General features: G+C 37.3%; 2 protein-coding genes across 2 annotated transcripts; both read left to right on the forward strand.

Annotated features, from left to right (window-relative positions):
• The first annotated feature begins 390 nt into the window (after positions 1–390).
• LOC121321217 (putative olfactory receptor 7A2) lies at positions 391–11,294 on the forward strand. The gene is made up of 4 exons (XM_041260117.1): positions 391–1,323; positions 4,358–4,593; positions 10,072–10,222; positions 11,289–11,294. Exons 1-4 carry the CDS (start codon positions 391–393, stop codon positions 11,292–11,294), a joined length of 1,326 nt encoding a protein of 441 aa, XP_041116051.1.
• A 28-nt stretch (positions 11,295–11,322) lies between these two features.
• On the forward strand, positions 11,323–12,285 carry LOC121321218 (olfactory receptor 51E1-like). The gene has a single exon (XM_041260118.1). It carries the CDS (start codon positions 11,323–11,325, stop codon positions 12,283–12,285), a length of 963 nt encoding a protein of 320 aa, XP_041116052.1.
• Positions 12,286–15,389: the final 3,104 nt, after the last annotated feature.

Here is a 15,389-nt window from a genome sequence, read left to right on the forward strand (position 1 = left end):
TTACTCAAATCTGTTGGTTGTTTTGATTTCTGGTGGTTGTGTTTGACGAAGTAGATACGGTTCAAGTGATATGCCACAGGCTTTACACAATCTCCTGTCAGTAGAATTTCTAATCGTCCCCCTTGTTTTCAATCCTGTCATTTATGGTTTTAGACCTTCAAAAGATCTGGAACAAAGTCACAAGAATGTGCAGCAGAAACAAAGTAATCCAAACGCATACAGTCATTACTGCAGAGTTATTACAAGTGTAGTCCCATATAACTATAGAGAAAAATACATTTCTAATACATGCTGATCATTTACTCAGCTGTAAATTAAATATTCATAACTATTAACTTTGTATTTTTTGTTCCTAGGTATAAATGAAAATTGTAATCTCCCGGATTGACAATGGAAAACACATCCCATGTTTCATCGTTTACACTTACAGCATTTGGAGATATGGGTAACAACAAATATATATATTTTGCTATCACTCTAATAGGGTATCTTTTTATGATCAGTGTAAATTCATGTTTTATTTTACTAATAATACTAGAGAAAAGCCTCCATGAGCCAATGTACATCTGCCTCTGTAATTTATTTATGAATGCCCTCTTAGGAACTGCTAGCTTCTATCCTTCATTTCTGTATCATCTTCTTTCAGACACCCAAGTCATTTCTTATGGATTTTGTTACACTCAAATGTGTGTTATGTATACATATGTTATGGGTGAAATGACAATTCTAACGGTTATGGCCTATGACAGGTATGTAGCAATATACTTGCCATTAAAATACAACACTGTCATGACATGTACACAACTATACAAATTATTACTTGCAGCCTGGATTTATCCTGTTGTTATGGTGTTCTTGTTTCTCATCTTTTCTCTGTCAGTTCCATTATGTGGAAACCAGATTAATAAATTGTATTGTCACAACTGGGATGTTATGAAGCTATCTTGTGTAGACACGACTGTTAATAATATTTTGGGATTTTTGGTATATGCTTCATTTATTCCACTCTTTTCTTTTACTGTATACTCTTACATTAAAATACTTATAGTATGCCATAAAAGCGCCAAAGAGCACAACAGGAAAGCTTTGCAAACCTGTCTTCCACATTTAATTTCATTAATTAGCTTTTATGCTACTGTGTTATCAGAAACGGTTCAAAGCCGATTAAACCCTAAGAATGTGTTAAACATTGTACGCACAATCACATCACTGGAACTTCTAATTGTTCCTCCTCTTTTGAATCCCATTATTTATTGCCTGATTCTGCCTGAGATCCGTAAAAGAGTTGTGAAAACATTTAGAGGAAAACAAATTGGTCCTAAAGTAACAATTCCAAATGCAACCAGGCACTAGCTCCATTTATTTTAACAAAAACAAACTCTGACAATGCAAACGTATGCTATGTGGCATGATTCTGCTGTATATTTAAGCAAAGCTGATCCTGCACTCTGCTTTAAAGTGCCCTTAGGGTTACACAGTGGTAACGTTGGCATATCAATGCAAATGAGCACAATCATTTACATATAGAGGGAATAAGACAAGAACTCAGCATGGATGAACTCCATTTACCTTAATTGATTAAAAGACACCATACCGTAGTATCTTTCGACAGACTTCTTCCTTAGGATAAGGAGGGACCCTACTGGAGGCATTTATACCAATTATATTTTTGTATGTTCATTATCCAAAGGAGACTAAAGATAATGCAATTGGGTAACACTTCATGTTTTCATAATTAAGGGAAATGCTTTTCATTCAGAACATGACTAGAAATCATTTAATGAAGTTAATAGTTTTTACGCCCAAAGTTTATTTTTACTTATTTACTGCATAGTGTGGATGTGATGTATTAAAAGTTTTACATTTGATGATTTCCATTGTTTATGACAGGTAAAAAACACTTTAAGAGACAACAAAAAGGGTTATTATTTTTCAATTCAATATTAGGCTAATGGCTTGTTATTACACAAAGCTGTTGAAGCTCCACACATGGAAATCTGCAGCCTTTAGAAAGGTTGTCAGAGTCACAGATGCAACATGTTCAAATCTTATGTTCTGAAGGTTATTCTTGGTGTATGTTGGAAGAAAAAGAATAATGAAAGAGGGTATTTTGTCTCTACCATAAACTGTGTGTAAATTGAAATACAGATTATTATTCTTTCATATGCACATACCTTCTGAAATTGCACCTGCATAGTGTGTCTGTCTAGAAAGGCAGACGTTCAGCCAGAGGTGAAGAGACAGTGTCAAATGCATCAAACACACCAGAGCTGCTCTGCACTGAACTAGCATCTGATGCACTCGTTAATGGCAGAAGACGATCTACTTCAAGTCTGCTCTGCATGAACAAATACAGCTTGCTTTCTGTATTGTATTGTAAAAATGTGTTTGAAAAATAAAAGTGCATTAAAAAGAAGACTGTATTTTTTTCGTTAGGTATTAAAACCTAATTGGATCCTCTGAACAGTATTAACTATCTTATTAGAGAGGAAAACACATGCAGTGCTTCATCTATTTTTCAAGATTAAAAAATTCACTAATTTGGTTAATTCACAGTTAGTGCATGTTGCCAGTAAACTGTAAATATACTATATTTTACTGTATAAGGACCATTCACTAATTCACTGTTTTAATGCTTTTATTTTTTCTATTTGCAAGTCAGATAGCAAAAGAAATAGGGAGCACTATACATAAATATTTAATTTAACAAATGGTATATATATATATATATATATATATATATATATATATATATATATATATATATATATATATATACACACACACACACACACACACACACACACACATATATATATATATATATATATATATATATATATATATATATATATATATATACACACACACACTACCGGTCAAAAGTTTTAGAACACCTCCATTTTTCCAGTTTTTATTGAAATTTACACAGTTTAATGTCTCAATATACTCTGAAATTAAAGCATAGAACAAATAAACATTTGGAGATAAAAAAGAAATCATGAAATCGTTTTGTTTAACAAAATTTGATCTAAATTTTTGACACATCAAAGTAGTCGCCTTTTGCAGATATAACAGCCGAACACACTCGTGGCATTCTTTCTACAATGAAAATCAAATATTGTTCGGAAAGTTCTTTCCTACTGTTGCAGAAGTTCCCACAAATGTGTTGCACTTGTAGGTTGCCCTTCCGTTCAGTTCATCCCAAACCAGCTCGATTTAAGTCTAGAGACTGTGCTGGCCATTCCATGATTTGAAGCCTACCATCTTGTTCTTTTCTTCTTAGGTAGTTCTGACATAGCCTGGAGGTATGTTTTGGGTCATTATCTTTTATACCAGAGGGTATTGTATGGCGCTGCAAAATGCTGTAGTAGCCGTTTTGGTTCAGTGTGCCACTTGCTCTGTGCAAGTCGCCGACTCTGGATCCAGCAAAAGAGCCCCAGACCATCACACTTCCTCCTTCATGTTTGACAGATGGTGTCACACACCGAGGAACCACCCTTTCGCCTACTCGACGGCGTACAAAAACCCTGCATGATGAACCAAAGATACCAAATTTTGATTCATCGGTCCATAAGACCTTCTTCCAGTCTTCAGTAGTCCACTGGCAGTGCTTCATGGACCAGGCAAGCCTCTTTTTCTTATTTTGCCATCTTAGCAATGGCTTTCTTACAGCCACTCGACCTATCAAACCTGCAGCTCGAAGCTGTTGTCCTGTGAGCCGCCTATCACACAAGCTGTTGACTCTCAGAAACTTGTCTTCTAATTCTGTTGTGGCTTTGGGTCTGCCAGACCTCTTCCTGTCAGAGTTTCCTCCAGTTTCCAAGTGCTTTTTGATGGTGTAGGAAATTGTACTCACTGACACCTTGGCTTTCTTCGCAATTTCTCTAAAGGAAGGACCTACACTTTTAAGGGTTATAATGATCTGTCTGTCTTCCTTTCTTAATTGCCTTTTTCTCGCCATTATGATAGCATGAGACAGAAATACAATGAGTTCTGGTGATAAATCTTCCTCCCGACCTGTGAGGGCGCTTACGAAAGAGAGGAGAAGTACACCTGTTCCCCTTACCAACCACTTTGCCACACGTGGTGTCAGGTCCGGGATGGACCACGATGCACTGGCGGAGCTGCTGCAGGCACTGGAGATCAGACGGGATGCAGAGGAGAGACGGAGGGAGGAGCGCTACACAGCGCTCATTGAACTGGTAGGGATGGCTGTTGCCGCAGGAGCGACACGCCCCAGGGTGGTCGCAGAGCAACCACATGGTCTATTGGCCCTGAGAAGAAGACCGCTCAAAAAATGGGGGAAGCCATTGTGGTGGAACAATTCTGCCATGTGGTCGGAGCCGAAACCCAGGCATGGATACGGCGCCACAAACCCGACATCCTGGAGGAGGCGGTAAAATTGGCCGAAGACTTCGAGGACTCCCTGACGTCGGCCCGGGTCAGGATCCTGTCAGTCCCTGTCCTTCGCAGTCACGAACCTCTCCCTCCCTCTCCTCCAATACCACCATCATCCTCGTTCCTGGGACCAAGACCTCCCAGACCGCCGATTCCGTTGGGCCCCCTTGCCTCCCCCTCATGGAGACTGAGGTTGGCCCCCAGCTGGGGTAGAGGGGTTGCCCCTGCCCCGTTGCCCTACCAGCAGCGCGACAGATATTTAACCTATGCACCCTCTGTCCCCCCTTCCCTCTGTTTTAGATGCAACCAGCCAGGACACCAGGCCAGGTCCTGCCCCGCTGCCATGGAGTGTGACGTGGCAGCGTGCAATTGGGCATCTGAAACTGGTAAGCACGGGGAAAATGGTCGGGAAGGGCCCTGTCTGATTAATGTTGTTTTGGGAAAGGTGAAAACTCACGCTTTAGTGGACACAGGATGTGAGCAAACCTTAATTAGGACAGCTCTCTTGAGCAGTGTGTCGTGACGGCCACAAGGTCAGGTGGCCATCTCCTGTATCCATGGAGACACGGCGGCATACCCCACACTAAAAGTATATTTAACAGTAGGACCGATAAAACGTCACCTCGTAGTCGGGGTGGCGGAAAGGTTGCCGCACCCAGTTATTCAGCCACACATGTAAACGTGGCAGAAAAAAAAGGGGAACGAATTGGTGATGTGTTTCCTTTTCATACTGAAATGTTTTCCCCTCTTTTCCGTCCTAGAAAAACAAATAAGGAGAGACGGACCTTGAAATGGGAGGGAGCGTCTTTGAGACAAGGCTGGGGTCTGGTGAGAGTGCTGTAATGGTTACAAACACCAGTCAAAGGGAGTGGGAACGCAGTGTGTCCGAGAGAGCGAGGTTACTGGGCCAACTAGGGCAGAGGCTATTCCAGCCCCTCTCAATGTACCCTTTAAACCGCAGCTCCAGAGAGAAAACCGCATTTTCAACACTAGAAGGGCTGTTCCACTTTAAAACCATGCCATCTGGGCTTCATGGTGTGCCCGCTGCCTTTCAGAGACTGATGGACCAGGTTTTACGCCCACACCATGAATATGCAGCAGCGTATATTGATGATGTGGTGATTTACAGCTCCACCTGGCGAGAGCATTTGGCTAGGGTTGCAGCCATTCTTCAGTCTCTAAGGGCAGCCCGGCTGACAGCTAACTTGAGGAAATGTGCGTTTGCCAAAACAGAGACTCAATATTTGGGATTTTTAATGGGGAATGGAAGGGTGAGACCTGTGGTCACCAAAATCCAGGCTTTGGTTGATGCAGTGATCCCCAAAACCAAGACTCAGGTGAGGTCACTACTGGGCTTAGCCGGTTATTACCGCCGCTTCATCCCTGAGTACACCACAGTGGTTAACCCATTAGTCGACCTCACCATAAAGAGTGCTCCAAATTTAATTAAATGGTCAGCTGAGTGTCAGGGGGCATTTGATACTATTAAGCGTAGACTTTGCCAGGCCACCACTCTTATCACACCGGATTTCACCAAGAGATTCATCCTCCACACTGAAGCATTGGATGTAGGTTTGGGTGCAGTCTTCTCCCAAAAAGTAGCTGGAGTAGAACACCCGATATTGTACCTGAGCAAAAAAAAAATGTTAGCTCGGGAATGTAACTATTCCGTAGTCGAAAAAGAGTGTTTGGCCATTAAATGGGCTACTCACTCTTTACGATACTACCTGCTGGGACACTCATTTGATCTGGTCACAGACCACGCCCCACTCACGTGGTTAAGCACAATGAAGGACAGCAATGATAACTCGTGGTATCTGGCATTGCAGCCTTTCATGTACCATATGGTACACTGTGTGGGGAAAGACCACCAAAATGCAGATTATTTTTCCCGGGAGGGGGGAGTAATGGGAAAAGGTAGATTTAGCCGAGTGTTCCTTCGGCTCCACTCTGAGCGGTGGGATATGTGACAGAAATACAATGAGTTCTGGTGATAAATCTTCCTCCTGACCTGTGAGGTCAAGAAGAATCTGGAAGGGCTGGCCTGACAGTTCATTTCCGGGACCAGGAAGTGGGTCAGCCTGGAAAGAAGCGAGAATCTGTTGTACGACCATATTGACTTGAAAGGTAAACGAGGGGCAGCTGCAAGTAATAAGGCAGCTGCAACCGTTTACCTAGATATCATGCGGGATTACATATAGGGGCCAGGGTAACGCTGATCTTTTCCTTCGTTTAGGTAAATGTTTGGAGAGAGAAGGAGCGAGAGAGGAACTCTCAGTAATTAAAAGAAAAATACGTGCTGTGTGTATGTATTGTTAACTGTCTGTGTTTTTGTCACTGTAGACAGTTAAAGCACTTCTCCGGAGCTGTCGCACCCAGGACTGGTGACTGCGTCTTGTGTTTTTGTTCGGGACTGTGCCCAGTTTTTGTTATCCCTGCACTTTACACATTGTTGTGTATAGCCGGGGATTTATTATTTAACAGTCACCAGACCTGGATTACCAATTAAAGCACCTTGTTCACTGAAATACCATTGTCTGTTCATCACTCCTGCACCGCATCACCGCTACACCTGTTCCCCTTACCAGCCACTTTGCCACATAGCAATATACTACTTCCTGCAGTACAATACTGTCCAAATAATGCTTTAGAGGGTGTAGTAACACAGTCTGTTCCAACAGTGCTTTTATACAGACATTGGGTTTGTAAGTAATCAACAAAAGTTGGGACACCTGTAGGAATTGTTAGCATCAACTTTCAAGGCTTAATTTACTTCCATTGCTGCAGAACAGCTGTAAGTTGTTAACTCATTACTTGTTCCCTGAAAAAGGCCTTTTTGTAGAACTCCAAGGTGTACATTATTTTTCAGTTTTTGGTAACCTAAACATTTTTTTTTAACCTCTGGCAGTTTACCGCTTACCTTTGTACCATTTCAGGTTATTCACTGGACTTGAACTGCTTAAATTTCAATAAAAACTGCAAGTAATAAGGCAGCTGCAACCGTTTATCTCGATATCATGCGGGATTACATATAGGGGCCAAGGTAACGCTGATCTTCTCCTTCGTTTGGGTTAATGTTAGGAGAGAAGGACTGAGAGAGGAGCTCTCAGAGTATTTGTGAAGAGTGTTGTACGTGCTGTGTGTTATTTTCTGTCTGTCTGTAATTGTCTGTCTTTGTCGCACTAATAGACAGTTAACGCACATCTCCGGAGCTGTCGAAAGGAGAGCACTATCCGGAGCACCACTGCACTGAGCACCTGCACGTTTTCGATCACCCAGGACTGGTGACCGTACCGTTGTTTTTGTTCTGGACTGTGCCCTTGTTTTCATTATCCCCGTGCTTTACACATTGTTGTGTATTGCCGGGGATTTATTATTTTTGACGGTCGCCAGACCTGGAAAAGAGCAATAAAGCACTTATTCACTGAATCACTGTTGTCTGTTCATCACTCCTGCACCGCATCACCGCGACATCTGTTCCCCTTACCAACCACTTTGCCACAATTATACACACATAAGATAGGACATTTACTACATAGGGCTGAAAATGAATCTCCAGGGCTAAATCAATATTTATGGAGGCAGTACATCTTTTCCACATCTATCCCAAAGGTAAGTAGGGCTGAGTCTGCTGGTGCTGGTGGCACTGCTTTGAAGACAGTACGTCAAGGCCCAGTCTACTTTGTGTTCAAGAACCCTGACCCTTGTTTGAAGAAAGCCAGGTGTGTACCATGACATGTTCTCTAGGTTCTCCCAAGTCTTCTTAATGTTGATACAGAGCGATTTCCATCAGGTCTGCCTCTTAAGGGGTTTAGATTTGAATGTGTGCAGTTTCCATTTTATTTTTCAATATTATTCTAATACTGAATTTGAAAAGTAAGTGATCTATTTACGTATAGTATGATAAAATGTTTTGTTTGTTATATTTCTGCTCTAAATGATCTCATCAGAAGTGGGTACATTAAGAACCTGCCCCGTCACAATAGACTGATCCCTTGTTTAAAACCATTGTTCAAGTAATGTGTAATCACCTTGATCCTGAGCACTAAGAGAGCCAGCACACCAAAACCAAGCGTCTTTACCACTATGCAGGTGATGAACAGGAGATTTTAACCTCAGTTCATCAACAGGGGTATGAACAACCCAGATGCTTGTTCAAGGGGGGAGGAGGCTGAAAAAGGCCATATGTGTTTTGCACAAGGGGGAGGAATTATTTTGACTAACCATTTTTGTTTTAACTACAATCTGTCTCCTGCCTCAAAAATAATAATACAAAATAACAGTCCACAAGGAAGGCTGATATGGTTGGTGATGTCATCATAATGTCCTCAAGGAAGAAAAACAGTATCAAAGCCTCCCTGGATATTAGTAACTAAGAATAAACCAACCTGTAATGAGACGTATATAAAGCCCAGCAAAGCTGTGCCTGACACCACTACACAACTGCTCTGCTGTCTGCTGGCATCTCCACAGAAAGGTCTTCAAAGTCAGGTAAATGGATAGTCAGGTTATTCTGCTATTGTTTAACTGCACACATCTGTCATTTTGTATTGCTTTTTTTGTGTTAGGAATGATTTCCTCAAAGTGAGATTATAAATGAATTGTCAATCCCTTTGTCTTTTATTTTCTGTAGGTATGAAATAGATTTTAACTGCTGTTTTGTTGTATTTTTCTATACTGATGTTTACAGTATGTGTTGGTAGTAATGTCGTGCCACATAGAAAAACAATAAAACTGGTCAATTGTAAAATGATCTTGTGTAGGGAGTGTTGTTAACAGTGTGTATATTGATTGTATAAGAGTGTACGGAGGATCTACTGAAGATAGAAGTACATGTGTAAAAAAGAATAAAATAAAGCGTTAATATTTTAAAATGTCTTTTTTCCCAAACTTAACTTAAATCTTGTATTTTTTGCCCAGATTTATAAATTTTGTGAAAATAAATTAATGCATTTTTTAAATGTGTATATTCATATATAATTTATAACTCATTAAAATATTTAGCAACTTTTCAACATTTAAATACTAATTCTTTATTAAAATGTTTTTTTTTTATATATATATATATATATATATATATATATATATATATATATATATATATATATATTGACAATCAAGATTTAGCTCTTCACAAATAAATCTGGATTTTGTGAACTTAAATATTTAACTACATGTTAAATCTCTAAAAAAATTACATTTAGCTGAATATTTAACTTGCCAGCTAAAAAGATTTAACATTTAGGTGAATATTTACCGTGATTTGATTGGCTCTTCTAATGCTAATTGGGAAATATGCAAATTTCAGCATTACAAGAGCCAATCAAATTTGTCAGATTTATTTGTGAAGAGGTAAACCTTAGTTTTCAAAATAAATATTTAATGACAAAATATATATTTGTTTTTAAAATAAAGAATAAGCATTTAAATGTTGAAAAGTTGCTGAATATTTTAAGATTTGAATGTACATATTTAAAAAATATTTCTTTATTTTCACTACATTTGTAAATCTGCAAAAAATACAAGTTTTAAGTTAAATCTGGGGAAAAAATACAAGATTTAAATTAAATCTGTAAAACAATATATGTTAAAATATTAATGTTTTTTTTTTTTTTTTTTTTCACATGGCACTGCATACTTCATTGCTGTGCTTTTTGGTTTCATGTACAGTAGATACGTTTCAAGTGATATGCCAAAGGCTTTACACAATCTCCTGTCAGTGGAATTTCTAATCGTCCCCCCTGTTTTCAATCCTGTCATTTATGGTTTAAACCTTCAAACGATCCGGAACAAAGTCACAAGAATGTGCAGCAGAAACAAAGTAATTCACACTTAATAGATTCCAGATGTAGTTACTGCTATCGTCTTATATTTGTAGGACATCAAAGCATTATGTTGTATATTGTTTTCTATACTTAACTAACAATAATAATAATGCATTGATTTTATATATATATATATATATATATATATATATATATATATATATATATATATATATGTATAATATATGTAATTGCAAAGCAAAATAGAAAGAAAAGATTCCTAAGATATGTGCTCATACAGGGTTATCTCGTTTGCAATTGACTGAAGAAATTCACAGAATCACATAAGTTAATTAAGCCTGATGCACTTTTTCACCTGAATTGTAAACCTGAAAGGAGGCACCGGTGAGGCTGCACTTAGAATACCTAGAGTACTGCAATACGGCTTAAATACAATTTCTTGCACATGTTGTTATGTATATAAATACATTATAGTACGTCTACATGTATTCATTGTATAAATGTGCCATTAGAGAAAAACGTTGGTATTAACTGCATATAATGTTAAAATGGAATAAAAACATGTATTTTTTTTGTTTGTTTTTTATTGCTCACTTATGGTATAAAGGGGGAGCTCAGTATTTACTTACGTTTCCCAAGTCTAGTTTTCATGAGATGAATAATAAGCATGTTTTCGGTTTATCTCGAGGGAAATGCTCAAGGAACGTCCTCACTTACTGGAGTATCAACACTGAAACCTAAACCTAACCTTCTACCCCAAACTTCTAACTTAATACCATTTTTAAAGTAACTATAGAATTGCACAATTACTATTCAGCCCCCTTGGTGGGATGATTAAAATTTTATTCTCATAATTAAAAGTGAAAAGTCTCGTGGAGCATTTTATGCTGGATGAACAGACCTTTAGGGGTTAGTTTCCAATCTGAATTATTAAAAATGTGAAACGTTATCCAAACGCATACATTCACTACTGCAGAGTTATTACAAGTGCACTCCCATATAACTATATAAAAAAATACATTTCTAATACATGCTGATCATTTACTCACCTCTAAATTGAATATTTTTCATAACTATTAACTTCATATTTTGTGTTCCTAGGTATAAATGAAAATTGGGATTTCCCGGATTAACAATGGAAAACGCATCCCATGTTTCATCGTTTACACTTATAGCATTTGGAGATATGGGTAATAACAAATATATATATTTTGTTATCACTCTAATTGGGTATCTTTTTATAATCAGTGTTAATTCATGTTTTATTTTATTAATAATACTACAGAAAAGCCTCCATGAACCAATGTACATCTGCCTCTGTAATTTATTTATGAATGCCCTCTTAGGAACTGTTAGCTTCTATCCTTCATTTCTGTATCATCTTCTTTCAGACACCCAAGTCATTTCTTTTGAATTCTGTTACACTCAAATAGGTGTTATGTATACATATATCATGGGTGAAATGACAATTCTAACAGCTATGGCCTATGACAGGTATGTAGCAATATACTTGCCATTAAAATACAACACTGTCATGACATGTACAAAACTGTACAAATTATTACTTGCAGCCTGGATCTATCCTGTTGTTATGGTGTCCTTTTTAATCATCTTTTCTGTGTCAGTTCCTTTATGTGGAAACCAGATTAATAAATTGTATTGTTACAAGTGGGATGTTATGAAGCTATCTTGTGTAGACACAACTGTTAATAATATTTTGGGATTTTTGGTATATGCTTCATTTATTCCACTCTTTTCTTTTACTGTATATTCTTACATTAAGATACTTATGGTATGCCATAACAGCTCCAAAGAACACAACAGGAAAGCTTTGCAAACCTGTCTTCCACATTTAATTTCATTAATCAGCTTTTATGCTACTGTGTTATCAGAAATTATTCTAAGCCGATTAAACCCTAAGAATGTGTCAAACATTGTACGCACAATCACATCACTGGAACTTCTAATTGTTCCTCCTCTTTTGAATCCCATTATTTATTGCCTGATTCTTCCTGAGATCCGTAAAAGAGTTGTTAAAACATTTAGAGGAAAACAAATTGGTCCAAAAGTAATAATTCCAAATGCAACCAGGCACTAGCTCCATTTATTTTAACAATAAAAACCTCTGACAATGCAAATGTATGCTATGTGGCATGACGCTGCTCTATATTTAAGCAAAGCTGATCTTGCACTCTGCTTTAAAGTGCCCTCAGGGTTATACACTGGTGACGTTGGCATATCAATGCAAATGAGCACAATCATTTACATATAGAGGGAATAAGACAAGAACTCAGCATGGATGAACTCCTTCTACCTTAATTGATTAAAATAAACCATACCGTAGTATCTTTCGACAGACTTCTTCCTCAAGATAAGCAGGGACCCCACTGCAGGCATTTATATCAGTCATATTTTTTATGTTCATTACCCAAAGGAGCCTAAAGATAATGCAATTGGGTAACACTTCATGTTTTCATAATTAAGGGAAATGCTTTTCTTCAGAACATGACCAGAAATCATTTAATGAAGTTAATAGTTTTTAAGCAACAAGTGTGTTTTTACTTATTTACTGCACAGTGCGGATGTGATTTATTAAAAGTTTTACATTTGGTGATTTCAATTGTTTATGACAGGTATAAATCACTTGAAGACAATACAAAAATGGTTATTATTTTTCACTTCAATGTTCTCCACACAAGGAAATCTGCAGCCTTTAAAAAGGTTGTCAGAGTCACAGATATAACATGTTCAAATCTTATGTTTGGAAGGTCATTCTTGGTGCATCAGAAAAAAAGAAAGGTGAAAGAAAGGTATTTTGTCTCTACCATAAATTGTGTGTAAATTGAAATACAAATTATTATTCTTTCATATGCACATACCTTCTGAAATTGCACCGACATAGTCTGTCTGTCTAGAAAGGCAGACATTCAGCCAGAGGTGAAGAGATCGTGTCAAATGCAACAAACACACCAGAGCTGCTCTGCACTGAACTAGCATCTGATGCACTCGTTTATGAGCAGAAGACGATCTACTTCAAGTCTGCTCTGCATGAACAACTGCAGCTTGGAGAAAGAGAAAACTACACCAGCTTTCCATTTCTGTTTTCTGTATTGTATTGTAAAAGTGTGTTTGAAAAATAAAAGTGCATTAAAAAGATGACTGTGTTTTTTTCATTAGATATTAAAACTTAAATCGGATTCTCTGAAAAGTATTAACTATCCCATTTTCACAAATGTTGAAGAGGTGAAAACATATACAGTGCTTCATCGGTTTTTCAAGATTATAAAATTCACTAATCTGGTTAATTCACAGTTAGTCCATGTTGCCAGAAAACTGTAAATATACTATATTTTACTGTATAAGGACCATTCACTAATTCACTGTTTTAATGATTTGATTTTTTCTATTTGCAAATCAGATAGCGAAATAAATATGGAGCACTATACATAAATATTTATTTATACATATATGGTATTTATTATATATATATATATATATATATATATATATATATATATATATATATATATATATAAACTGTTATTTTACAGTAGCAAAACCAGAAATCCAATGATAGAATATACAGTCATCCATCCCTTGAAAAATAAGTTAAAAAAGAATGCCAATCCAAATTGCGCTGTTATCAAAGATTCAAAGTCCTATAGATGGAGGCACACTGACTCTGAATTCCCTGTGATTTCTCATGCATCAATTCCACAAATCAACAGGGCTTGCATGGTAGTAGTAGCCTAGTTTATGAACAACTTATTTTTTACAACCCCCAAAACAAAATCACATAAAGTGTCTGAAGCTGATGTATTATACACAGATAAGATAGGACATTTACTAGATAGGGCTGAAAATGAATCTCCAGGGCTAAATCAATATTTATAGAGGCAGTACATCTTTTACACGTCTATCCCAATGGTAAGCAGGGCTGAGTCTACTGGTGCCGGTGGCACTGCTTTGAAGACAGTATGTCAAAGCCCAATCTACTTTGTGATCAAGAACCCTGGCCATTGATTGAAGAAAGCCAGACGTGTACCATGACATGTTCTCTAGGCATCCCCAAGTCTTTCAGCCAAGCTTTCAGTTTAGATGGCTTACCAAATGAGTTTCCGTAAAAACATTTATGGTCGCACTCTCGTTATTTTGCTTTTAAAGGATCAATTGTAGAACTACTGCTCGTTTATTTTCTTCAAAAAAATCTCTTTATTAGTTTAAAACATGACAGGTATGTTTTAATAGTCATGTTTTAAACTAATAAAGGGATTTTTTTGAAGAAAATAAACAAGCAGAAGTTCCACAATTAATGCTTTTCACAAACGTTGAAGAGGGGAAAACATATACATTGCTTCCTCTATTTTTCAAGATTCAATTATTAATTTGGTTAATTCACGGTTAGTCCATATTGCCAGTAAATTACATGCTATATTTTACTGTATAAGGACCATTCACTAATTCACTGTTTCACTGCTTTGATTTTTTCTATTTGCAAGCCAGATCGCGAAACAAATAGGGAGCACGATACATAAATATAGTTGTTTTCTTTTTAAATGTAATACATGGTATTCATATCATACATTTACTACACTGGGCTGAAAATGAATTTGCAAGCCGTAAATCAATATTTATAGAGGCAGTACATCTTTTCCACATCTATCCCAAAGGTAAGTAGGGCTGAGTCTACTGGTGTTGGTGGCACTGCTTTGACGACAGTAAGTCTAATTTGTTGATCAAGAACCCTGACCTTTGATTTTTTCAATATGCAAGTCAGATAGCAAAATAAATAGGGTGCACTCTACATAAGTATAGTATTTTTTTATATATATATATAAATATATATATATATATATATATATATTATAGATATATATATATCTGTTACTTTTCATTAACAAAATCATTAAATCAATAATCCAATGAGAACCTGCATACATAACAAAATATTCACGGGGCGGAGCTATGGCCTCTGATAGTGTTTATTGACAGAGTTAGTAAACATATACACATGGAGAGAGGGGTTCCGCCTCTTCAAGGCCCAACATTTACTTGATCGATAGACACGATAAACAGGAGGGGGTCCACTGTCTTTGAGGTGACCCAACATACGAGAGGGGCACCGTCTCTGAGGTTACCCGACATACGAAGAGGCTCGTGAACCGGAAAGAAAACATAAAGTTGGTATTTGTTAAAACATAT

Source organism: Polyodon spathula, chromosome 9 (assembly GCF_017654505.1).
Source record: "Polyodon spathula isolate WHYD16114869_AA chromosome 9, ASM1765450v1, whole genome shotgun sequence".
In the NCBI taxonomy this organism is placed as follows: Eukaryota; Metazoa; Chordata; class Actinopteri; order Acipenseriformes; family Polyodontidae; genus Polyodon; species Polyodon spathula.

Excerpts from the sequence above, each read along its gene's own strand:
- LOC121321217 (XM_041260117.1), top strand. The coding sequence starts at position 391 with ATGGAAAACACATCCCATGTTTCATCGTTTACACTTACAGCATTTGGA. Across the intron at positions 1,324-4,357 it reads GAAAACAAATTGGTCCTAAA|GCATGGATACGGCGCCACAA; the intron begins GTAACAATTCCA and ends GCCGAAACCCAG. Across the intron at positions 4,594-10,071 it reads TCCCCCTCATGGAGACTGAG|TAGATACGTTTCAAGTGATA; the intron begins GTTGGCCCCCAG and ends TTTCATGTACAG.
- LOC121321218 (XM_041260118.1), top strand. The coding sequence starts at position 11,323 with ATGGAAAACGCATCCCATGTTTCATCGTTTACACTTATAGCATTTGGA.